Source organism: Lynx rufus, unplaced genomic scaffold (assembly GCF_022079265.1).
Source record: "Lynx rufus isolate CCGP_SWC_20201006 ecotype Redwood Valley unplaced genomic scaffold, mLynRuf1.p SCAF_17, whole genome shotgun sequence".
In the NCBI taxonomy this organism is placed as follows: Eukaryota; Metazoa; Chordata; class Mammalia; order Carnivora; family Felidae; genus Lynx; species Lynx rufus.
Window position 1 is genome coordinate 32591894 of NW_025814831.1, and position 24909 is coordinate 32616802.

At 48.0% G+C, this 24909-nt stretch overlaps 1 protein-coding gene and 1 pseudogene across 8 annotated transcripts in view; one reads left to right on the forward strand and one right to left on the reverse strand.

Moving 5' to 3' along the window:
• Positions 1–1890: 1890 nt before the first annotated feature.
• On the reverse strand, positions 1891–2128 carry LOC124512686 (uncharacterized; annotated as a pseudogene).
• A 1544-nt stretch (positions 2129–3672) lies between these two features.
• SLC8A3 (solute carrier family 8 member A3) overlaps positions 3673–24909 on the forward strand; it is a 121614-nt gene continuing 100377 nt past the window's right edge. For all 8 annotated transcript variants that reach the window (XM_047079870.1, XM_047079874.1, XM_047079868.1 and 5 more), the window contains exon 1: positions 3673–5456. In XM_047079870.1, coding sequence (XP_046935826.1) covers positions 3673–5456 — 1784 coding nt within the window. The remainder of the gene's footprint in view (positions 5457–24909) is intronic.

A 24909-nucleotide genomic window follows, 5' to 3' on the forward strand; every position in this document is an offset into this window, starting at 1 on the left:
GCGAGCTCATGACCCGAGACGAAGTCGGACCCTTAACCGACTGAGCCCCCCAGGGGCCCCCAGGGAACAGTCTTTCTAGAGTGGCCCCTCATTCTGACCACATGACAGCATATTCTCCAGAAAACCAGTGGTCGCAGGTGGTTTGCAAGACCTAGGAGAGCAAAGACCACGATCCTTATCCCCCTGCCAGGTGGGAGAAGAGGAAGCCCTGTCCCCTGTTAATCAGGAAAACTCTACTACCTAAGTGTCCCATGTCCTTTGGCTTCAGAAAGCCAGCCCTCTTCCCTAACCTGTGGATAGCCCACCTCCTTCAGGTTGGCTGGCCCACACAGCTGCCTCCTCCGGTCACCATGTTGGCTTCTGATCAAAGAGCTGCTCCAGCTGTGCCCACCTTCTGTCTCCTACTGCATGGGGCTTATCAGAATCCGCAAAATGGAGGGTTTTCAGAGGTCAAGGCAAAGTGCCACGATCCTTCTCTGTCCACGTTTCTCCAGGGTGCGGGGATCTGTGTTCATCGCAGATTTTGAGAGACTTTTCGACCTTTGAACACGGATACGGAACACCTTCAGCTGCCCCACTCTTCCATTGTCATCCTCATATCCTCTTTTCTGAGGGCGGTCAGAGCCCCAGGCACCTGCTGTGATGACCCCAAGTACCTGGGCCGTGGGGAATGTGGGCCTCAGCACTTGGCTGCCATTCTGGGGAATATGAAACCAAGTTAATCCATGGAGCTCTTTGGAAGGGAGGCCTTCATGATTACAGTATGCACCAAGGTGTACTGTGTCCTGAAGGGAATTTCTCTTTGAGTACAATTTAAAGAGGTCATACATTGCCTCTAAAATCTAGTCAGGATATGTCTATGAGATCTCTATATTGTTTTCTAAAGCAAATGGCTATAATCCAGGTCATAAAATGGCTTTAAAGAAGGCTGATGTCTGAGTGTATTAGTCTGCTCAGGCAGCCATAACAAAATACCACGGATTGGGTGGCTTAAACAATAGAAATCCCATTTTCTTGCAGTTCTGGAGGCTAGAATGTCCAAGATCAAGGTGCTGGCCATTTCATTTTCTGGAGAGAGCTCTCTTCCTGGCTTGCCTGTGCCACTTTCTGGCTATGTGGTGGGGAGAGAGTGCTTTCTCTCTTCCTTTTCTTATAAAGCCATCAATCCTATCAGAGTAGGACCCACCCTTATAACCGCACTTAACTTTAATTACCTCCTAAAAGCTCTGCCTCCCAGTACAGTCACACTGGGGCCTAGGGGCTCATCATATGAATGGCGGGGTCTGGGGGGACACAGTTCAGTCCATAGCACTGAGGACGCTTCCTTAGTGGCTATATTTGTTTATTCCAAAAACATACAGCTGCTGAGAACGCACTAATTGACTACTTAGGACACCACGATAAACAGAATAGACGCAGTCTTTCTGCCTTGATTTTATTCACAGTTTAATGGATGAGTTAGACATTCATTATATAACTCCACAAATAAACATGTAATTTCAAAGTTTCATAAGTGCCATGAAGGAAAAGGAGAGTGTGATGAGAAGACATAACAGGGAAAGTTGACCGTCTTTAGGAATGAGAGTAATTTTTTCTGAGACCGTGATATTAAGCTAAGATCTAAAGCCTTGTTAAGAGTAGGGGTACCAAGAAGAAATAGTCATTTCAGGTGTTTGTGGATGATGTTGTGTGTGCAAAGGTCCCAAGGTGGAAAATAACTTGGTGCCATCCAGGGCCAGACATGAAGTCCATTGCTGCTGAAATGCAGTTAAGAGGGAGAGTGGCAGGGGCACCTGGGTGGCTCAGTCGGTTAAGCATCTGACTTCGCTCAGGTCATGATCTCACGGTCCGTGGGTTTGAGCCCCGCGTTGGGCTCTGGGCCGACAGCTTGGAGCCTGGAGCCTGTTTCAGATTCTGTGTCTCCCTCTTTCTCTGACCCTCCCCTATTCATGCTCTCTCTCTCTCTCTCTGTCTCAAAAATAAATAAATGTTAAAAAAAAAATTAAAAAAAAAAAGAGGGAGAGTGGCAGAAGATAAAGGGGGAGACTTTGTAGGTCATGGTAAAGAATCTTGAAACTGATGAGAACAGATAGTACACTTGATCTTAGCCAAAAGGCCGAGAAGTGATGGTAAAGAACCTTTATATTAAGGATAAGCAGAAACTACGGAAGGGCTTCACATAGGGATGTGACAGTGTAGGTTTGGAGTTTTTAGAAAAGGCGACTGTTGCTGTCTGAGGAAATGGAGTGGAGAGTTCGGTCAGGAGGTCACTGCAGTAGATTCGTGAGGTGAGGAGTAATGGTGGCTGTGATGGTTTTGGTAGAGGTAGGGGGAGAGTCTAGGCTTCAGTGCTGGGTGCACAAGGGACAGGAGCAAGGGGGAAGGCCTGCAGACACATACCCATTGTCTGGCATGAGTAACAGGGTGGATGGAGGTGCCATATTCTGAGATGGGAAACAGTGGAGAAAGGGGGACAGATGTGGAGGGCAGGACTTTGAATCCTTTAAGGTACTGTACAGACGCAAATCAGCATTCTTCTGTTACTAAAGGTACCCCGCACAGGCGCAGCAGAGGTGGAAAAATGGGCAAATAGCTTTTTTCCTATTTTTTTTTTTTTTTAGAGCTATCACATGGATATTTGCATTCTCCTTGCGTCTGAATGAGGCAATGAGTGGAAAGATGAATCCGTAGTTTCTGTTGAGTTTCTTTTCCTTCTCCTGAATTCGTGCTCCCGCTCTTACTGGTCTGAGGCTGGCGGATGAGGCTGCATTTCACCCCCAAATCGTGTCTACGATTTAAAAAAAAAAGTATTTGAGAGCCACTTGTACGTTCCAGTCATGGTGATCTCTATCACTCGGCCCTTCCAGTGTTTGGGTGTGGAGTTTGAGTGGCTGACTGATTTCATCTTCCTGTAACTGGATGCCTCAGCTGTTTCGTAAGCAAGTTTTCATAAGAGCTGCTGGGTATTGGGGCTTGAGCACAGCTTTCAGGGCCCCCGTTTAGCTATACTGCAGGTAGCATTCGCCACCCGATCAACCCTCTTGATTCCCCAAGCAATGTCAGAATTACGGCTTGCCTGTAGAAGTTTTGCATTTGGGGAAGGAAGTTTTCCCAGGTGGGCTCAATTGCACAAAGGGCAACGTATTTTATTTTGGGGGAGTCATCCGTGAAAAAGGTTCGGTGTATACCCTGGCGCACGTATGCCATGCAGAATTCTTGAGTATGGAAATGGTAGGGGTGAAGAAGCCTGGAAACAGTATAAGTGGGGATGAAGATTCAGGTCATGCTTGGCCTATTTCCGGTTGATTCTTAACTCTCACAGATAACAGTGGGGCCTGAGACAGGACTAGAAGGGTATCACTTATGTTTCCATTACCAGTATTCCCAGCTATTTTAAGCCATTCTTCAACTGAGTCTCCACCAGATGGTCCTGTGGACAGAGCAGCTATTCGTGCTTCCCATTGACATCTTTTTTTCCGAGTGAGAGACTGCCCCATATGTTAGTGCAATATGTCGCTCAAGGTGAAACGTCGGTTTGTATTGGTGGGAACCCGCCATTTGCTGTCCCCCTTTTCCTCATGCCTTTTCCTGCCTCTCTGGTCTCTTCTAGGTCTCTGGCCCATCGGGAGGACCATTGGTGCTGCAGTGGAAGCCAGCGGCTAAGTCTTGTGTATGGCGTGGTTAAGGTTACAGCCTCTCACCTCTGCCTTCCTCCATTTTGGGCTGATTACTTTTGTGCTCTTCCTGAATGGTCTCCGGGCGGAGGCTGGTGGCTCAGGGGATGTGCCCAGCACAGGACAGAACAATGAGTCCTGCTCAGAGTCCTCGGACTGCAAGGAGGGTGTCATCCTACCAATCTGGTACCCGGAGAACCCTTCCCTTGGGGACAAGATTGCCAGGGTCATTGTCTATTTTGTGGCCCTGATCTACATGTTCCTTGGGGTGTCCATCATTGCTGACCGCTTCATGGCATCTATTGAAGTCATCACTTCTCAAGAGAGAGAGGTGACCGTCAAAAAGCCCAATGGAGAGACCAGCACGACAACAATTCGGGTCTGGAATGAAACTGTCTCCAACCTGACCCTCATGGCCCTGGGTTCCTCTGCTCCGGAGATCCTTCTGTCTTTAATTGAGGTGTGTGGTCATGGCTTCATCGCTGGGGATCTGGGACCTTCTACCATCGTAGGTAGTGCAGCTTTTAACATGTTCATCATCATTGGAATCTGCGTCTCCGTGATCCCTGACGGAGAGACTCGTAAGATCAAGCACCTCCGGGTCTTCCTCATCACTGCTGCCTGGAGTATCTTTGCCTACATCTGGCTCTATATGATCCTGGCAGTCTTCTCTCCTGGTGTGGTTCAGGTTTGGGAAGGCCTTCTCACTCTCTTCTTCTTTCCAGTGTGTGTCCTTCTGGCCTGGGTGGCAGACAGGCGACTGCTCTTCTACAAATACATGCACAAAAAGTACCGCACCGATAAACACCGAGGGGTTATCATAGAGACAGAGGGTAACCACCCCAAGGGCATTGAGATGGATGGGAAAATGATGAATTCCCACTTCCTGGATGGGAACCTGGTGCCCCTGGAAGGGAAGGAAGTGGATGAGTCCCGCAGGGAGATGATCCGGATTCTAAAGGATCTGAAGCAAAAACACCCAGAGAAGGACTTAGATCAGCTGGTAGAGATGGCCAATTACTATGCTCTTTCCCATCAACAGAAGAGCCGTGCCTTCTACCGGATCCAAGCGACCCGTATGATGACCGGCGCAGGCAATATTCTGAAGAAGCATGCAGCAGAACAAGCCAAAAAGGCCTCCAGCATAAGCGAGGTGCACACCAATGAGCCCGAGGACTTCGTCTCAAAGGTCTTCTTTGACCCATGCTCTTACCAGTGCCTGGAGAACTGCGGGGCTGTACTCCTGACAGTGGTGAGGAAAGGGGGGGACGTGTCCAAGACCGTGTATGTGGACTACAAAACAGAGGATGGTTCTGCCAATGCAGGGGCTGACTACGAGTTCACGGAGGGCACTGTGGTTCTGAAGCCAGGAGAGACCCAGAAGGAGTTCTCTGTGGGCATCATTGATGATGACATTTTTGAGGAGGATGAACACTTCTTCGTGAGGTTGAGCAACGTCCGGATGGAGGAGGAGCAACCAGAGGAAGGGATTCCTCCAATAGTACTCAATAGTCTGCCGTTGCCTCGGGCCATCCTGGCGTCCCCTTACGTGGCCACAGTCACCATCTTGGATGATGATCACGCAGGCATCTTCACTTTTGAGTGTGACACTATTCGTGTCAGTGAGAGTATTGGTGTCCTGGAAGTCAAGGTTCTGCGGACATCAGGTGCCCGGGGCACGGTAATCGTCCCCTTTAGGACAGTAGAGGGGACAGCCAAGGGTGGTGGTGAGGATTTTGAAGACGTGTACGGGGAGCTGGAGTTCAAGAATGACGAAACTGTGTAAGTAACCTTTCCATATTCTATCCGCCCCCCTCCATCCCTTGTCATCTCCTCTGTCGTTAAAACTCTTCCTCGTGGCGCGTTAATGTCAGACTTGGGTTCCAGCACAGGTGCGCAGGATCGGCAGGCACTCCTGGCTGGTTCCACTTCCAAACCTTCCTTCGGTTTTCTCACCTTACAGTGTTTCTGGGCAGGGAATCCTGTGGCAGGATCTAAGGACACAGAACATTCCTCAGGGGAACTCAGAATGATGGCTGGTGGAGGTGTGGGGTGACAGAAGTTTTGATGTCCGATTTTGGAGAGTTCTCGTGACTAAGCAGGAGCTGGGAGACCCGTGGGGTCTCTCCTTCCTCCTCCTCTCCTCATGCCGAAGGCTCATAGGAACCTCGAGGCTGTTCCTTTCCATTCTGAGGTGGCGCCAGCTCAGTCGGGGGCATCCTCAGGGAAGCAAGTGCCGTTGGCTCCCCCCCGCCCCCCACCCGGGACCACACTGCAGTTGTCTTGTATAGCCAGATTCCAGGCGTCTCTCCTTCAATTTGGAAATTGCTGAGGTGGTTGAAATTTGGCAATCACCGTACATGCCCGTAGGCTACTTTATGGTGTGAGGCCGGCCCAGTCTAGGTGAGATGAGTCAATACAGCTTGGGTATTGGAGGTGTCTTGCAGAAGCAGAGTTCCCAGGGCAGTGGCTGCCTGCCTTTAGTCACAGGTGTGAGCTCCAAGATCTGACTGAGCAACATAGGGAAGCCCCTCTTAGGAACTATGGGAGAAAATACATCCTCAGTGTGGTCGTCTCCCTTCGTAGTTTAGAACGCTCCTGGAACGCTTCTCTGGTTAGTGAAGGTCCACTGAGTCCTTCAGACACCGTGGTTATTGCACTTCTGTTACCTTGATCACTATAAGGGCTCTCCCCATTGAACCTTCTTGTGCTGGGTATTCCGTTTTTGTTTCTGTTTTCTCAGACGGATAGCTCTGAAGAAGCAACAGAATGACTTTCCCCAGGATTTGCAGGGTGGCCGAAAAGGTGGGGGTGGTAAGGGGTAAACTTGCCTCTGAATTCTTGCTCATGTCCACAAACAATAAGCAGAAACAGGAGGCGTGAAGGACAAAAGGGGCATTGAGGAAGGGGAGGGGGATGTCAGACTGCTCCGAGAACCTGCTAAAAACACCTTGAGTGGGAAATGAAGACACATAGTTTGTAAGAGGTGAAGGAAGGAGGGCACAGAGAAGGGAGCCCATAGAACCGAAGGAGAGGTGTCATGGAAATGCTTCCTCCCAGGTCCAGTCATGCGACAGGGCTCAAAAGGGGTTGGATCCTGCTGATAGCAGACCAGCCATCCGGGGACTCTGTTCTTGTCCTCCCTCAATTCCTTCCTACTAATGTGACTTTGGGTGAGACGTTTAGTTTCGGCTCTAGAACTGCACTGTCTCATCTGCAAAGTGAGAACAATGGTCGTTTCCTTGCCTGGAGGCAGGGTCGCATCTTTTTGCAGTTCCTGCCAGCCCCAGGATTTTCGGAACCGTAGACACGGGCACTCAAATTAGGTCCTGTTTGCACTAGCCAAAGATGGAACAGGGGATATCATCTCCCACAATGAAATAGGCATTGACAAATTGATTTATTAGAGCTCTGTTTAGTCATTTTGCTGGGAGGGATAATCATTCGTTAGCCTAAGTAAAAACCTGTGCTTCTAGAGAATACTGTCCATTTATATGTGCTCTGGAGAGAGTGTTTGTACATACAAATGAAGGACAGGCTCTCGCTGGGAAGACAGACTCCACGCAACTTCACGTGCTTACGGCGGTGTCAGTATATAAGAGGTTTTGGTCGGGCACTCGGTGATCTCGAGACCACAGCATTGGCCATGATTTGACGGACTAGTGATTTCTCCAGTTCAGTGCCTATCTACCAAAGGCACTGAAGAGTAATTTTTGACAGATCAGAGGCTTGGCTCCCGGTTTCTTTGTCCCATTAAGAATCAGTTGTGCACTTTGGGTCTCTGAGTATGACTAACCCTTCCTCAAATCTCTTTGTGTTTTCAGCTTGAATAATATCCTGGTGTAAATGGACCTCATGAGTGATCACTTCTGATATCGGTTCTACATGTATATCAGCCTCCACACATTTCCGATTCTGGTCCAGGTATTCCAGGATTTCGTGAACAAGCTGTGTCGCCGTCTCTTCCTCCCCATCAGTTTTTAGACTTCGGTAGACTTTGGGCTACCTTTCTGGTTTTCTTCCTTGCGGAAGGATGAGTTCATAACCTGCTAGTCTGTCTTCACATCGTAGCCCTACCCTTGATCCTGTAGATTGTAATTTTACAAATAGTGGCAGTATGATGTAGCAGAAAAACCATGGGCTCTATGTACTTTGGGTTAAGATTCTGGCTCTAGTTCTGATGGAACCAGGTATTTGGGGGACATTTTATTAATTTGTGAGATTATTTCCTCATCGGTAAAAAAGGGATAATAATGTTTCTCTTGGAGGGCTGTTACGATTCAAAATACCATATGCAGTGTTGTCTGTATATGCTAAGTGCTCAGTAAATGAGGCCATTAATAACAGTCTCAGTGAATGAACAGTATTCTTCAGAAGACGCTGTTGAGGTGATCGGGCTTCTTGAATCTCTATGTAACCCTAGTTAATAAACATGTTAGTTTTTTGGTTATTGTGAAGATTCCTAATCTAAACTCCCAAAATATTAGAGCCAGAAAGGACCTTAGAATATCTTCTAGAGTAATGTTTCTCGGATTTTAACGTGCTTCTGAACCACCCAGGAACCTTGCAGATTACGATTCAAAAGGTCAAGAGTAGGGTTGGAGATCCCGTGTTTCTAATAAGCTCCTGATGCTGTTGGTCCCAACTTAGAGTTGAAAGGCGTTAGAGCTCTTAGCCAAACCATGAGACCCAGGAAGCAAAGTGGCTTTTCAGATGACCTGCTTAATTGAATCAAGAAGGCTTGCTTTCCAGTTCCAGCTTGCAACTCCAACTTAGCTAGAACCCAGCTCCTACCCTGAGACCTTGCTAATTGCAATGCCAATCTGGAAACTGAAATTGAAACCCTCGGGGTACCTAGACAGAAGCTGTGTGATGCCTGGAGCAGTTCCGCCTTCCAATCCTTCCCTCTCTGTGCAGCTTTCTTTGCCTACCCAGCTCCGGAGCACCGTCGATCTTGCCCTCATTACACTCTTCCAAAAACCTATTCAGGTTGAAGCCAGGCCTGTGCCCTATCAATGCTATTGGGTGATGAATTCACTCGTGTGGTTTTATTTTATGCTTTACTTCTTCATTGATGTCCTTAGCACCACGGTAGGATAGACAACCATGAACTTTGAAGTCTGACAAACAGATGTGAATCCGTCACCAGTTGTGTAGCTTTGAACAAGTCATTTCACCTGGCCAAGCCCCAGATATTTTGTTGGGATGACAGGAATTGTAGTATCTATCCTGCAGGGGGGTGATAAGTATGATATACAAATACGCAGAAGATGCACCTGCAGCACGGTGCCTGCTCAGAAAAGGTGCTCGGTCATTCAACAAACATTTATTAAATGTCTGCCACATGCTAGATACATTACAAGGTACTGGAGATAAATAAGTGAGTAGGACAAGCTGGCATTTCAGCTCTCAAGAATCTTCTCCGGTGAAGAGGGTACTAGGCATATAGACAAATCAAAACACATGGGAGAAGTGCTGTGGTTGAGATAAGCTCAGTAAAAGAGAAATGAAAGCTCTTTGCCGTGTGTGTGACACCACTCAAGTTTCGAAAGCAGCCTTCACCAAGGATGTAGTAGTGAAGCAGATGAAGCGGGGGGGGGGGGGGTGGGTACGTGACGACCTTAAACCCACATCACAATAAACTCTCGACATTTGCGAGGGATCCGATTGACATCTTCATGATCTAGAAGAATCCCCACCTTTGTGGCTACCCCTAAAGCACATCCTTAGAATTATGGCCTTTGAGCCTACTGCAGACAATAACAAAACCTCGTGGAGATATATATGCATGCTGCTGGCACATTAATCTCACTCACTAAACAGTGTGCCTGCACCTGTATCCCAGGCTCACAGCACGCTTCTGCAAAATAATAGAATACTGCAGCTCATAGACCTTTGGGGTCTCTGAGAATAGTCAGAGTCCCTGACGTCAGACAGGCAAATGTCAAGACCTCCTGTAATTAAATGGCATAGGCCTCCTTCAAAGAAGAATGGAGTATTAGCTGTGCCACGTAGTTTCCAACAAAATTAGAATGTAAAAGCCAGAAACCACCTGACCTCCCACTTACAAATTATGAAGCTGAGATTCGGAGAGGGGAAGTGACTTGTCTAATATCACACAGCTAGATAGGATAGAAAGTTAAGAGTTGGCAAGGACGTTGTAGACGCTACTGATTTAATGTCTCTCCCTCCCAGTTTGGACTTTCTTGTTTTTATCCATCAGAACAATGTTAACTTTGGAAAGTGTATAGAAATTCTTGGGTGAAAGGTGCTCTGGGAAGTACAAATCCAACAGTATTATGTGACTAATATCTTAACTGGGAATAATAACGTATTATGGGCTATTTTTAATCTCTTGGTTCACCTTGAGACTGTTCAGGAAGAAAACTATTGGGCCCAAAGGCGAGGGAAAAACCATCTTAGTGATTTACTGAGAAAAGGTGACAAGCATAGCTGGGACATCTTTTAGGCAATGCTGGTAAATTGCAGGCAAGACCTTGTTCCATGAAATAATGACTTTTTTTTTTTTCTTTCAAAATGATGCAGGCCATTCTCTTCCAGAGGTGCTTTCTCTATAAAGTTTCAACCTCAGGGAATCTTTCCTTCAAACTCTGGACTGCTCCAGGACACAATCCACCCCTCCTACACTTTAACTAAAACATACTAGGCTTTTTCCTTGTTCTTTGGTGTTAGAATAGACTCTTCCCGTGCCAGCAAGGGAGATTATTTGCCCGGAGAATGCCCTTCCTGTGCTTGAGAAAAGTCACAAGCTGCAAACTTTGTGAGGGTGGGATCAGGTGACATCCCTTCCCCTCTCTTTTCTTCTGCCTTCAGTGCCGGACTTCCAGTAAGGAGATCTCTCTCCAGCTTTAGGGAAACAGTCGGTCACCAGGACCCGTGGCTTTGTGGAACTCACAGCGGAGCTATGTACTTGGCTCCAAGAAGTCCTGGAGAAGGGAATCCGTATCTAAGCCAGTAGTTGAATGGGGTTCTTAACAGTACAATGGACATTTCAAATAGGGTTGTTCAACTACAGCTCTTTTCCTTCTGGGTCCAAAGGAACGATTATAGGTTATGTGGCTATGTGGCTTTCTTCGCAGAAGCTTTGGATATTGTGCCCAGAAAGGCCCTGATATATATTGTTTCATCTTAATTACTGAAACTGTCAAAGATTATGTCAAAGAAGGGCATATTCTGGTGTGCCTGGGTGGCTCAGTCATCGAGCATCTGACTCTCAGTTTTGGCTCAGGTCATGATTTCACGGTGCATGGGTTCGCTCACAGCTTGGAGCCTGCTTGGGATTCTCTTCCTCCACCCCCCCCCCACCTCTCCCCTGCTTATGCACTACCTCAAAATAAATTAATTAATTAAAAAAAAAAAGAAGAAGGACATATCCCAACTCCAGGATCCACAAAGCACCCAAAGTCTACTTAAACTTTACATGTTTATAAAAATCTCTGGAAGTCCAGAGTCTTCCTGGTCAATTTGTTTTGGGGTCTAAGGTACAGGGTCTCCTGGCAACCTTGGATCGGTCAGCATTCCCTGTACCTCACTTGGTCAGAGACCCTATGTAGCAGAGCGTCCTGTGTGGCCACCCCTGCTCTTCTCACATTGGATTGCCCTCTAGTATGAGACAGCTCAGTGCTGCGGGGTTGAGGATACATTAGGTTGGTTTGAGGGGAAAGGAATATTGTGATTCGAGAGGATCACATGACTGGCCAGTCAGGAAATGAAATAGACTTCTCCTCAAAGAAGGCTTCCTTTCTTAGAGAGGAGCTAGTTGGGCTTTGGGCAGTATTAATAAAGGAATACAGTGAAGGTACTGCCATCAGCCTTGTTTATTTTGTTTTGGCTTTTCTGGTTCTTAAGGTCAAAGTTTCCTTGTTCATTCACAAGAAAGATAGAAAGGGACAAAGCAAGGTGGGTGAGTGGGCAGGACTTTCTAATTGTCCAGCCTTTCATCGCCTTCCCAGATGTATTATTGTTTTCTTGTTTTTAAAAAAATTTTTTTTTCCAACGTTTTTATTTATTTTTGGGACAGAGAGAGACAGAGCATGAACGGGGGAGGGGCAGAGAGAGAGGGAGACACAGAATCGGAAACAGGCTCCAGGCTCCGAGCCATCAGCCCAGAGCCCGACGTGGGGCTCGAACTCATGGACCGCGAGATCGTGACCTGGCTGAAGTTGGACGCTTAACCGACTGTGCCACCCAGGCGCCCCTGTTTTCTTGTTTTTTAAAAGAGAAAGTAGGTACGCCTGTGTGGTTCAGTCTATTAAGTGTCCGACTTCAGCTTAGGTCACGGTCTCATGGTTCGTGAGTTCGAGCCCTGTGTTGGGCTCTGTGCTGACAGCTCAGAGCCTGCTTGGAATTCTCTCTCTCCCTCTCTCTGCTCCTCTTCCACTCGTGCTTTCTCCACCCCTCTCTCTCTCTCTCTCAAGTAAATAAATAAACTTAATAAATAAATAAAATAAAAGAGAAACTAAGCTTCACTTATAGCAGCAATAGGGAGCCCTGGCCTAGAGCCAGTCATATATAATTGACAGTTGGAAAGAGAGAACTCCTTGATCTGCAAATAGAGCAAAGTCCTCATATTTAAATTCTTCACAGTCCAGAAACATTTTGCAGGAATCAAATGCTTTGAGAGTTTTACTAAATGACCACAAAGGAAAGCACTAGGTAAACATTCTCAGGTGGCATGGTAGTTATCATTCATAGGAATTATATTCCCATCCCTACCACCTACCAGGTACCCAAGTAGGAAATTACCTGTATACACAGAGAAGAAGGTAAAGTTGAAGGAGGAACTTACTCATTATGGAGAAATTTGTTTTTCTGAAAATGGAGTCACCATGAGGTACGTGTATACATTTGACTTCAGCTACGGATGTGCACCCTCCTGGGCCCCTCTAGCTAACAGTCAGCATGAATGGATGCAGCCTCCTTAACCTGAGCCTGAGCCCAAGCCGGTCACCACTTGGTGGGGAGTCTCATGAACCAGTTCTTTATGACACAGACCATGTCCTGTCTTGGGTCCTTTAGTTGGTGCTTTCAAAACGAGTGACATCTTTTTTTTTTTTTAATTTTTTTTTTAACGTTTTTTATTTACTTTTGAGACAGGGAGAGACAGAGCATGAACAGGGGAGGGTCAGAGAGAGGGAGACACAGAATCTGAAACAGGCTCCAGGCTCTGAGCTGTCAACACAGAGCCCGACGTGGGGCTCGAACTCACGGACCGCGAGATCATGACCTGAGCCAAAGTTGGCCGCTTAACCGACTGAGCCACCCAGGTGCCCCCAAAACGAGTGACATCTTGATAATAACTCAAACTCAGAATGTGAGTGCAGAACAAATTATGGATTACGGATGACTAATACTGCTGCTTTTCCCTCGTCGTCCATCTCTCTCCAGAGCCATTGGCCTTGATCTGTCTACCTTTAGATGTTGTCCTTGTGAATCCCACACGGTTTCTCCTCGTGAACCCCACTGTCGCCGGACCCTCTCTGTCTGAGCTGTGGTCATGTAGGATGTGCTCTGCCACCGTAGCTAGGGCTCACGGCCCTGGCTGCAAATCTTCACGTGTTTGCCTTATTCCCCTGCTCACACCTTACTTCCTGTTGGAATACTTTGTTGTTACACTCGCCGTCTCTTCTACACGCCCTGTGGTGCATCATCTCTCTCTCTATCATACATGCTCCAGGCACTGGCTCCATGAAAGCTGTGGTTCCTACCCCTGTCACACTCAGCGCCTTCCTCCTCGCTTCCTTTAAGTCTTCTTTATTCTTATCCCTCACACTGCTGGCATCTGTCCTTGGATTGCCTCGTGTCTACCGTCTGATCTGCGATTTCTTCGAGTGATCGAGAATGAGCTGTAGGTATCCCTTATGAAAGCCTGTCATTTGGACAGAGAGAACGGGCTTCACGATAATACCCAGAAGACCGATATCCCCCGGCTAGCAAACCACTCACTGTGGTGCTCTTTTTCCCTTACCCACAAAGTCTTTGCCTTGACTGTATGTTGAGACAGTAGGGTTGAACTGTAAGGATCAGCCTAGACTAGAACGGGTAGCAGAAAGCTGTCAGGCAGGCAGGGGAGCCCTGGGGGGCTACCTTCTCTTTCTGATGCTCTCCCCTCTGGACCACGTGGTCTCTGTCTCCAGGCATCTCCGCTTCTCTCTGTGACCTTCTCCCGTGCTGCTTCCTAGCTTGTAGTGATACCTCACAGACCAGCCGTCCTGCTTCATGACTCCTCTCTCCGTGTGGCTCTCGGCTCCTATCTGGAAAGACCTTCTACCTCAGATTCTCAAGAGAGGGAATCGAACGGGTCCGTACTTTGCCAGCTTGGCCATGTCAGAGGCCACTGGCCAGATCTGTCTTGCTTGTCCTGAGTCAAGCCAGGCTCTCCTCGCCCCAGCAGTTAATCTACCACAACCAGATGGCGGAGTGGAAAAACGAAGTTACCGTGCCGTTTCCACGGTAAGCTACCCAAGCAGCTGTGTCTATAAGTGGGGGCAGTGTCACTTCGAAAAACGTCCCAGGTGTGACAATCATCTGTCACCTCAAAACTGGCACGTAACGAGGTTTGCCGTGCCTCAGAGAGAACACTGATTTTACCGTGGTCTGTGCTGGGGCGGTAGGCTGGAGAATGGGAGAAATAGCCGCCTCTGGAGGCCCCAGCCGGATCAAATTCACATTGACCGCAGCCTCAGTAGCCAAGAGTAAATTGGCCTCTGCTCGGATCAACAGAAAGCATTCCTAGTGGGTGATGTTCAGTGGCACAAATCTCAAGGCTACCAGGGTCATCCCCCCCTCCCCTCCCCTCCCCCTTATCCTTTTCTGGTCTGTCCTCTCCAGGAGACTAGCGTCAGCAGATGAGCTGCTGTCATTTTCGAGTGTGTTATTTGGGTACTGAGTCACTTTCAAAGCCTCTTCCTGGGTTTGGGTTTCCAGACTGGCTTGTGTTCCAGACCAAGACAGAAAGCTTTCCTACCTCCCATGCCCGCCAGGGACAGAGTGACAGCCTTTCCTTTGCCACCCCTCCCCTGCCCGACAGCTGGTCAGTTGGACTTAGCCGGAGCCAGCAGGCGCCCCCTCTTTGTGTCTGGAGCTGTAACTGGATGCGTTTCCAGGAACTTCCCGGAAGCCAGAGTATTCCCATCTCCAGGTGACACAGTGTTTGACTCTGTCAGCTGCCTGTGTTCCTGGGCACCGGGCTGGGGTGTAAGATAGGATTCCTTTTGTGGCAGCTGCAGTCAGTTCATAGTGACTGTCCAGGGGGCCATCTTGGAAAGGAGTTTTGAGGCTGTGGCCGGACCCAACTGTGGCTATGAGAAGGGAAGGCCAAATATCTACCACCGCTAGTCCTGGGTGGAGAAATGGGAGGAACTTCACGGGATGAAGAAGCTCGAGAGTCTCCGTTTCAGTGAGTTGCATTAGTGTGAAGTTGCCACTGTCTCTGATAGGGGGCCAGTCCCAAGGAACCGCTCTCTTCTTCATCCTACACAATGCAGAACTTTGTCCTGTTCCCTGGATAGATCCACAAATGCCCATTGGACACATGGAGCAGATAATTTACTTGTCAGACCATGATCTTTCAGAACCCCTGCTAAGCTAGTGGGTTTCATCAGCTAGACCAGTGGTTCCCTGCCAGCTCCCCATCACAGGCCATTTTAATGATCTGTCCTTCCTCATAGAACCCGTGTTTTAGAAGATTCACTGAAAATTAATTAGATTTTCATTTTTTCCCCCATAAAACATAGCAAAAGATAACTCATGTTACTATAATGAGTTAATTTGAGTGTAGCCAAAGCAAAGAGAAATGGCATTTTAATTAACCCATGTGGACTGCTGGTAGAAAATACACTTTCTAGTTTGGGGGTCAGGGAGTGAGTAGAATGAACATAGCCAAGGGCTGACTTTCAAAGTAACTGTCTGATGTGAAATGCTCTAAAAATATTAGGCACTAATTGTTTAAAGTTATTTTGATGCAGGTGACCTCATGGGAAGATCAAGGTACTAGAAATATATCAGAATATATCAGACTATAAGGCATAGTATTGGTTACTTAGGCTTTACCGTTCAGACCTGCGGGGGAAAGACTACTATTGTTATTATTTTTCTTACACAATAAAACTTGGAATATTTATTTGAAAATATAAAAAAAAAACAAGGATTTTGTAATACTTTAGGGTTAACGTTATCACTTTCTTCAGATTAGGTAACAGAGTCCTAAGAAACATGAAGTAATTTGCCCTAGAACACAGGGATTTAAGGACGTATCAAAACCTACATCATCTTGGGGCACCGGGGTGGCTCAGTCGGTTAAGCGTCCAGCTTCAGCTCAGGCCATGATCTCATGGTTCATGAGTTCAAGCCCTACGCTGGGCTCTGTGCTGACAGCTCGGAGCCTGGAGCCTGCTTCGGATCCTGTGTTTCCCCCTCTCTCTCTGCCCCTCCTCTGCTAGTGCTCTGTCTCAGTCTCTCTCTCTCTCTCTCTCAAAAATAAACATTAAAACAATTTTTTTTTTAAAACCTAGATCTTCTGTTTCTAAATCACATATTCTTTCTACTATGTCCCACATTTTAGCATCAGAATAAGGTGATGAAGCTGAAAGCGGGCTTTCTTCTCCTCCTATGGAAGAGTCTAAGGGCGCATCCCCCCATCTCTTCCTTAACAGCAAGAGTTGGCTGCTTTCCTTTTAATTCAGGGGCAGCTGGGCTCAGAGAAGTTGGCCAGGGCCAAATAAACTCCTTAACGCCCAACTCAGAAGTCTGGACTCGTCACCCTTGACTGCTGGCTCAGCCCCACCCGTGCCCAGGCCGGTGCACAGAGGATTCTTATTTGTGCCACTGCACCATCAGGAGCTACCAACAGATGATGCTTTGGCCTGCTGCCTGGGGAACAGGGCAAGGCTGGCACAGGACCACGTGTTCAGATCCGGGGGTGCCTCCTCTGAGGCTGTGCCTATCACCCTCAGGTGTCTGAGGGCGTTTAGGACCAAGAGTTAGAGGGAGGGATGATCAAAGAGAGCAGGAGGGGCTCCGCCTCAGCCCCCCAAGAGCCTATGAGAGGCTCAATCAGTGAGGCTGAAAGCAACAGGAGAGTGGAAGCAGGAGGCTGGTGTCCAGCTCTCAGGGTACAGCCAGCAGACATTGGTGAGCTCACACTGTGAGTTGACACAGTGAGAAGAGACCCAATCCCTGTCCTCAGGGAGTTCCCAGTCTGGCAGGATTTGAAGCGTGTTGAAGGAGTTGCGTATGTGGAGCTTTAAGAGACAAAACAAACGAGCAAAGGGAAAAAAAGAGAAAGAGAGACACAAACCAAGAAACAGACCCCTAACTATAGAGCCCAAACTGATGGCCACCAGAGGGGAGGTGGGCAAGGGGGGGTGGGGGGGGGGAAATAGGGGATAGAGATGAAGGAGTGCTCTTGTCTTGAGCACTGCATGATGTATGCAAGTGTTGGATCGCTCGATTGTACACCTGAAACTAATGGAACACTGGATGTTAACGAGCTAGAATTGAAATAAAAACTCATCAGTTCACATCCAGTTTAGAGTTTCTATAGAAGAGGGGTCCTCCTCAGGCTGTGGCCTCACAGAGGCATTGCCACCGGCCTTTGTTGGGATTCAGTTTGGAGGCGTTAGAGGTGACCTCCTCCTACAGTCGCCCCAGGAAGACTGGTCAGGAAGAATGGCTGGAGCGCCATTAATTACGAATGGCTGGAGCGCGGTTAATTACCTGACTCCTGATCTCAGCTCAGGTCATGATCTCAGCTCAGGTCATGATCTCACGGTTCGTGAGTTCAAGCCCCACGTCGGGCTCTGTGCTGACAGCACGGAGCCTGCTTGGGATTCCATCTCTCCCTCTCTCTCTGTCCCTCCCCCACTCATTCTCTCTCCCTCTCTCTCCTTCTCTCTCTCTCTCAAAATAAAAAATAAAATAAAATGAAGAAGATTGGCTAATTGGCTTGGCTTGTGGGGCACACACAGATGTAAGTACAGGTTGGCCTCAGGAGTAAATGGTATCCAGCCAGGCCATGTCCTCAGACCAGAACAGCAGCCAGTTCTTCCCCATGCCTGTCACATATCATAGAGATACCAAAAAATGTCCGTTGAATGAATGAACGAACGAACGAACAGAATGAATTCCTGGCATCTCCTCTGGCTCTGTACCACTTCCAGTTTGCAGCAAGCCCCGGGGGACATGGGACTGGAACTCACTTCTAAGGCATGAAGACCAGGGGTCCCCTGCTCTCCACGCATACTTCCTCTCCTCTCCCAGTTTCGGCGAGATCCATGGAGCCCTCTGGGCCTGCGCGTGCCTGAACTTCTCCACGGCCCAACCCCCGCCTGGCACTAGCTCCTCGGAGGGTCTGTTCCTGGACTGCTCGGCCACCTCTGAGCACGGGCTGCCTTTCCTGCTTAGGAGACACCCTGTAATTCGATTAGGAGCTCCCTCCGAGGAGCATGTAATTATGTCCTATCTGGGCCTTGTAATGACAGCCCCCTGCCACTGTGCAGGGAGCTGCCCTGCTCAGCTGCCCAGAACTTTTCACTGGGAGGGAACTAATCTGCTTAGCCCAGATTGGATGCAGTTCTGCAGAGTCCCGCACCAGCAGAAAGGAGGGAACCTATGGGTCGATCCTGTTCTGCTCTGTGATTTGCCCACGAACCCCCCTGCCCAGGATTGTTCTTAGCTGAGTGGGAGGCTGGGGGCCCCGTTCTCCTTTCATGGTCAGAGCCCCTTGGGGTCCTCCAGCCCTCCTGGGGGTTAGAAGGGAGAGGAAAGGAGACTGAAGGCATTTGCCTGTTTTCCATGGTAGCTTGTGGGGAGGGGAGGTTAGATGGGTTGAGTTACCTGGCATTTTACCTGGATGATTCAAATGTTGCCCGTTGTGGGGGAGGACGCCTGCTGTTTCGAGCTGTGGGGGGAATTGCCTTAGTTCTGTGCATGACTTTCTTTGCTCCTTTGGGCTCGATTTCTGTGAAATGTTTTAAGTGGGGCGGTGCCTCAGGGTGGCGTGGACATTGACTACTCAAGGTGGCCTCCTCCTTCTACCTCCCCACCTGCATCTTGAACCCTCCTCTTGAGGAACCCACATCCCTTTCTTGCTGTTACGTGGGATCTGCCAAAAACGTCATTGGCAACATGTACTGGGTTGAAGAGAGTCCCCCGCCGCCGACCCACTGAAATTCATGTCTACCCAGAACCTAGATCCTACAACTGGCATCCTTTTAAGGAGGCCATGTGAAGGTAGACGGGGAAGAAGTCCATGTGACAACAGAGGACAAAGATGCAGAGGGATGCAGCTACAAGCCAGGGGGTGCCAAGCGTTGTCAGCCAACACCAGAAGCTAGGAGAGAAGCATGGAATCGATTCTCCCTCAGAACCGCTGAGGAAGGCATCAACCCTACCAACACCTTGATTTCAGACCTGTAGCTTTCAGACCCACGAGAGAAAACGATTCTATTGTTTGAGGCTGCCAGGTTTGTTATAGCAGCTGCAGGAAGCTGATACCCAAGCCCCGCATAATGCATACTCTACACTTCAGGGAGTGAGGGACCTCGCGCTCATAGCCGAAGGACAGGTGCAGGGGAGAGCAGTGCCGGTGGGGTGAACTGTCCTTACGCCGCTGACCCACAGCTCCCAGGACAAAGGAGGCCAGACCTCATTTAACAGCTTATATATGGACTATAAGTGTCCATATAATTTGGATTCCTGCTTGTAAATTATATGAGGAACCAGGGGAATAAAGGCCACTTCCTTTAAGCCATTTACCCCAGTCAGGTTAGTTACTCTATTACAGCTATTATAATGGCCTCCTCTTTTGTCTTCTGGTCTCCTTGGTCCTGGTCCATTGGTAGTTCTTAAATAACTGCCCAGAGGCCCTAGGTGATGCTCTATGAACTGCATGCTCGTTTCTCCCTCCCCACCCTTCCAATGGCTAAACTCTGGGCCACTGACAACAATGCCCCCCCATGTGGTCAAGACTCTCGCATCTTGTGACTGGGAGGCAACAGAAGGGCCTATTCTCCCGATCCTCTCTCCCTTTGGTGTCCCCTGGTGCCTTGCGGCTGGCCCTGAGATGTAGGTGTGTCACCTGCTTGTCCTGAAATGCGGACATGTTACCTTGTTCCTTCTTCAAATGAGGCAGGCCTGGCTGGGGCAGGACAGCCTAACATCAAGAGAGCCATGACTGTCATGTAAGGAGGGTGGCACTCAGGTGAGTAGGGGGCACAGGATGAGCATCAGGGAGTTGGAAGACAGGACTTTGCTTTATCACCAGTGAGATTGCCAATGACAGGTGTAAGAGCAACAGTGTGGGTAGAAGCCCGTATACACATAGGAGGGTAATAGGGCATGGTGATTAAGTGCATAGACCAGGTGTCACACAGACCAAGTTGGAGTCCCAGCACGGCTACCTCCTGGTGATGGGAGCTGGGGCAGGTTACCTAACCTTTTACTTTTCTCATCTATGCAATGTGGATAATAATAGTACCTCCCTCGTAGGGTTGACATGAGGATTAGAAACGACTGTCAAACATTTAACACGGTGCCTAGTCTAAATCACTCATCAGGCATATCGTGCTAGTTATCAGTTAAGTAATTAATGAATAGAACCTTGGCCATATCACAGCCATTCTGACCTATGTGGACCAGCGTTTTGCTCAGGTTCTCCTATTAGTAATTATATTCCCACTCTGAGCCCAAGGTGAGCTTTTAGGAAGAGACAGTTGATCTAAAGATAGAAAGTCAAAGAGTCTTGTCTGGAGGAAGGTGGAGGGAAATATCATCATCTGGGATTTCTTTGACGATGTCAGGGAACATGACAGGCTGCTCTCTCTTTGGAGTGCAGCCTCGGGCCGGGGTGAGAGGTGACCTTGGGGTTGATTCCTCTGCATCCTGAGGTGGACTTTATGGGATTTGTTTGGGAGATGGAGGGAAGGAAAGAAGGAACGTGGAGAAAGGTGGAGAATAAAAGGAGAGGAAGGGCCGAAAGCATAACTACATGTGAAATTACTTGCCGGTGGGATTCTGGGGCTGGGACAACTACAATAATTATAGTGCAGGCTCCTGAGGGTCCTTGGCATGTAGGCAGTGTTGAGGCCTCTCTCACTTGACTTGCTCCCCCGGGCCTCATGCTACACTATCCACCCAGATCCTATTGCTGATCAGGAGGCTTAAACAGAACAATTACTGTTCCAGAGTGGAGTCCCGTCTATGGGCTCCTGTGATGAAAACCACACGCCTGTGGGTCCTGGACTCCTTCAGATGGAGAACCCTGCTCTTGATGGACAGGTGATCTGGAATAAGAGCGCCATGACTCCTGTAGTGCTGTCCAGGGTGCTGCCCTTCTCCTGTGCCACGCAAAAGAGGAAGTTCACTGACCAAAGAATTAAATATTTTCCAGCCTGATTCTGGCTTTCTCTGTGAGGGCCTCATACGTCTCCTTTTTATCCTTGTATTTGGAAATGACTCACCCTTGCTTTCGTCTTATGTGGCAAGGCAATTTTCTGTCACCAAATAAGTGCCAGATAATAAGATTGCCATTTATTTAGTACTTACCGCATGCCAGCTATTACACTTGGTGTGTGGCATGTATTCTTTATGACCTTTGTATTAATTCCATATTGGTATAACCCCATCCCAGCCATGAGCACTCTGCCTGTGCTTCCTCATTCATGCACAGGATATTACTAAATTGAAGTCAGATATTCGAAGATTAAGCTTGGGTTTTATAAGGTGTTCATCCTTCGCACAGTTGTGCAGAGTCTTCAATTAAAATTCCCCATGGTTGGGGCATGAATGTGATCACCGACATTGCTCCTCTTGGCTCTGAACCCTTGCCCTGACATATCCCCGTTCATCTCTCTTCCCACTCAAGAAGACCTTCCCTGCGGAGCTCTTGGTTTCTTCCCAGCGTCTGGTCTCTGACCTGGCACTTCCTAACTGCTGGTTAAATCTTGTCCTTGCATGTACTTGTTGAAGCATATGTAATTGCATTTGTGTATGTCAAAAACAATCACGTTGGCAATTTCATGTGGCTCATCCAACACTAGGGATCAGCTTGTCTCTGTATGAACATTGCTGCCTCTAAATTCCCACAAGCTATTTCCTGGGCAAGAGGAGATAAAATGCTTGTCCATTCCCATCCTTCATCTCCCAACACTTGGAGGCTCCCGACTTTTTAAATGGTCACTGTTACTGCCATCATTCAAGTCCTTTGTGTTGGGGCTTAGACCTTAGCCGTGGTGTCTGAATGTCTTTCATATCTCCTTCTGCTAAGACCTTCCTCCATGCCAACCAAGCAAGGAAGCCAACAAACAAAAACCAAACCAGATGTGGTCTCACATAATATAAAGGACAAGCTTTGGAGACAAGTGGACCTGTGTTTGAACCCTGACTCTGCAGCTCCTTAGCTGTGTATATAAGCTTTCTATTGCTGCATAAGTAATTACCACAAACAACACTGATGTATTATCTCTCAATTTCCGTGGATCAAAAATCTAGACACAGCTGAGTTGAAGTCAGGGTGTTGGCTGGGGCTTCTGTCTTACCTGAGGCTTGGATCCTTTTCCAATTCAAGTGGTTGTTGGCGGAATTAATTTCCTTGCATGGCTTGCTTCTTCAAGGCCAGCTACAAAGAGACTCTCAGCTCTTTTAAAGGGCTCTCCTGATCAGGCCAGGCCCACCCTGTATCATTTCCCTTAAAATCAAGGTTTAAAAGTTAACTGATTAGGGACCCTAATTATATCTGCAGAATGCCTTCACCTGTACCAAAACCTTTACCATGTTCACAGAACCCACTCACACTTGGGGGATTCTACAGGGCATGTGCAGAGGGAGCAGAAAGTGTCTTAGGGCCACTTTAGGATTCTGCCTGCCATGCTACATGACCTTAGGTAAATTGCCTAACCTCTCTAAGATTCAGTTTCCTTACCTGGATAAAAAGGATGACAAAACCAGCCATATGGAGTTATTACAAGGACTAAGCGACGTATATTATGTTGTAAAAAGTGGCAGGCAGTAGACACAAGCACATGATTTCCTTCCTTTTGTTGTTCATCTGTCCTGGTGTCTCTGTGATTTGAAATACTGTAGAAAACCATTTTGAGTAGTCAAAATTGTGCCAGAAAGTATAGCTGACTCTCGTTATTTGTAGTAGTTATATTCCATAAAGTCGTCGCACACACTGAATTAGCGAACACTAAAGCATCGCTCCAAATACAGTTCGTTCCTGTGAGCCTTTCTCTGATAACAACATTTTCATTAGCTGGTGGAACTTTATTTTAAGTGCGTTTCTGTTTACGGACACCTTCTTTAATGTGTAACAGGTGTGTGTTTTTTTTTTCATGGCTAGATGGAGGCGTGGGAGCCAAGGCCAGAAGCAAGCGCCCTTCCCCCTCTTGCCTTGCTGGGCCTCTTTGGAGAGCATTCATCCCCTTAATACCTTTCACGGCTTTTCTCAGGTACCATTAAAAGAGGGAAACTGAGTCACTACTGATTAAAAAAACCCATTTGCCTGTCGCTCGGTAGTAAGAGGCGAAATGTGATTGGGTGGCCTTTTGAAGACAAGGACTAGCCCCTAGGCTTTGCTGCAGACCCAGATTCCTGCCAAAGGAGCTTTGGCTTGGATTTCCTGGACACGGCACTCTGGGTGCTACAGATCTTGCACTGCCCAGGGTGGGGCAGCACCCACAGTGGCCTTTACATTTCCAAGAAGGTCGAAGAGCCGAAGCCCAAGTGGCTAGGGCTGGGTGTGGGTTGGCCAAACAAAATGCCTTTTCTCTCTTTCTTTTGCACGTGGTGAAGGATTGCGAGCATCCCCGACTGGTGGTGGCTTTGAGACACCTGCATAGCGTGCCAGTGGAAATCTTACACTGAGCCTGTAGATCGGATCCTTGGGACATACTGTCTTTCGGTTCTGCCTTCCTTCCTTATACTCATCAGCTTTGAAACCAGCTTTGCTGAGTGCTTGTCTCTGCACCTCTTCATTGGTGACATTGGAACCCTTCCCTTCTCGCTACCCTAACTGTGGCTTATTCGAAGCCAGTAGCCACAGCTGCATGAGCTGGGCAGCAACCGTTGTGGGGCCAAAAATGGGTCTGGGGATTCAGGGTGGTGCAGAGGTTTTCTGGGGCAGGTGAGCTCATTTGTTCCTTTTGTCCTTCTTCTGTTCTCCTTCCCCCACCCCTTTTACTAAACCTAAGGAAGACAGAAACCAATGATCTGTTTGGCAACGTGGCTATTTTTGGGTACCAGGCCTGCCATCTGCGGGGAACCCTTCTGTATCGTCAGTTGGCAGAACAGAGGAGAGCCCTGTGTTTTGCAGCTGATGGAGGGGAGCACCATCTCTGCTGAGGGGACCAGGGTATCCATTTCCTTCATTAAGAAATGAAACAGCAGACCTGATTCTATATTTAGAAATCACACGTAGGTGCAACTGTGGGTGTGCAGACACCAAGCAACCCAGCTGGCACCGCAAGCTTTCCTCCGGAGCAACTTGCTGAATTTAATAATGGGGAGGTATGAAATCCAGAGGGAGTCGAATTGAAGCTTTAGAGGCTTGGTGTAGAATTGATCCACGAGGGCTTTGGAAGCAGATGAGGGATTCTTCCCTGATACTTCTCATTCAGTTTGGGAGCCAGGTAATCAAGCACTTACCGAAAGCAAACGAGAAGTTGAAACAGGATTTAATCGGAGAATTTCCAGGCCTCATATGAACCACATCTTACAATAAGAATTATGCTTTTCCTCTTCATGCCCAGTCAGCGAATATGATTAGTGGGAACCTAGTGAGTTCAGGGCATCGGGCTAAAAGGGGTTACCAATTGTCTTCATTTAACAAAGTCCCGCCAAGCCCTTAACCTGTGCCAGCTCGTTGCCAGGGCCCGCCCCCACGAAGAGTAATGTCAGAGAGTGTCAGGCCTCAAAGAGCGGACCGTTTGTCAGGAGACATCAAACAAGTGAGCCAACAAAATGGCTTACCCGTTTTAGAGATAGTCCCTAAATTCGCGGAATTTACACTCTTTTTAGGAAGGTAAAATACAAACCTGTGAGCTTTAAAAAAAAACACACAACCATTGAAGACAGTAACAGAGGAACGCAATCGACAACTGAATTATACAGACTCTAATGACTATAAAAATTCACTAAAAGAGATCATTATGAGCTGGGGACGATCCAAGAGACTTCCTTTTAGAAGTAGGTTTGGAGCCAAATCTTGAAGGGTGAG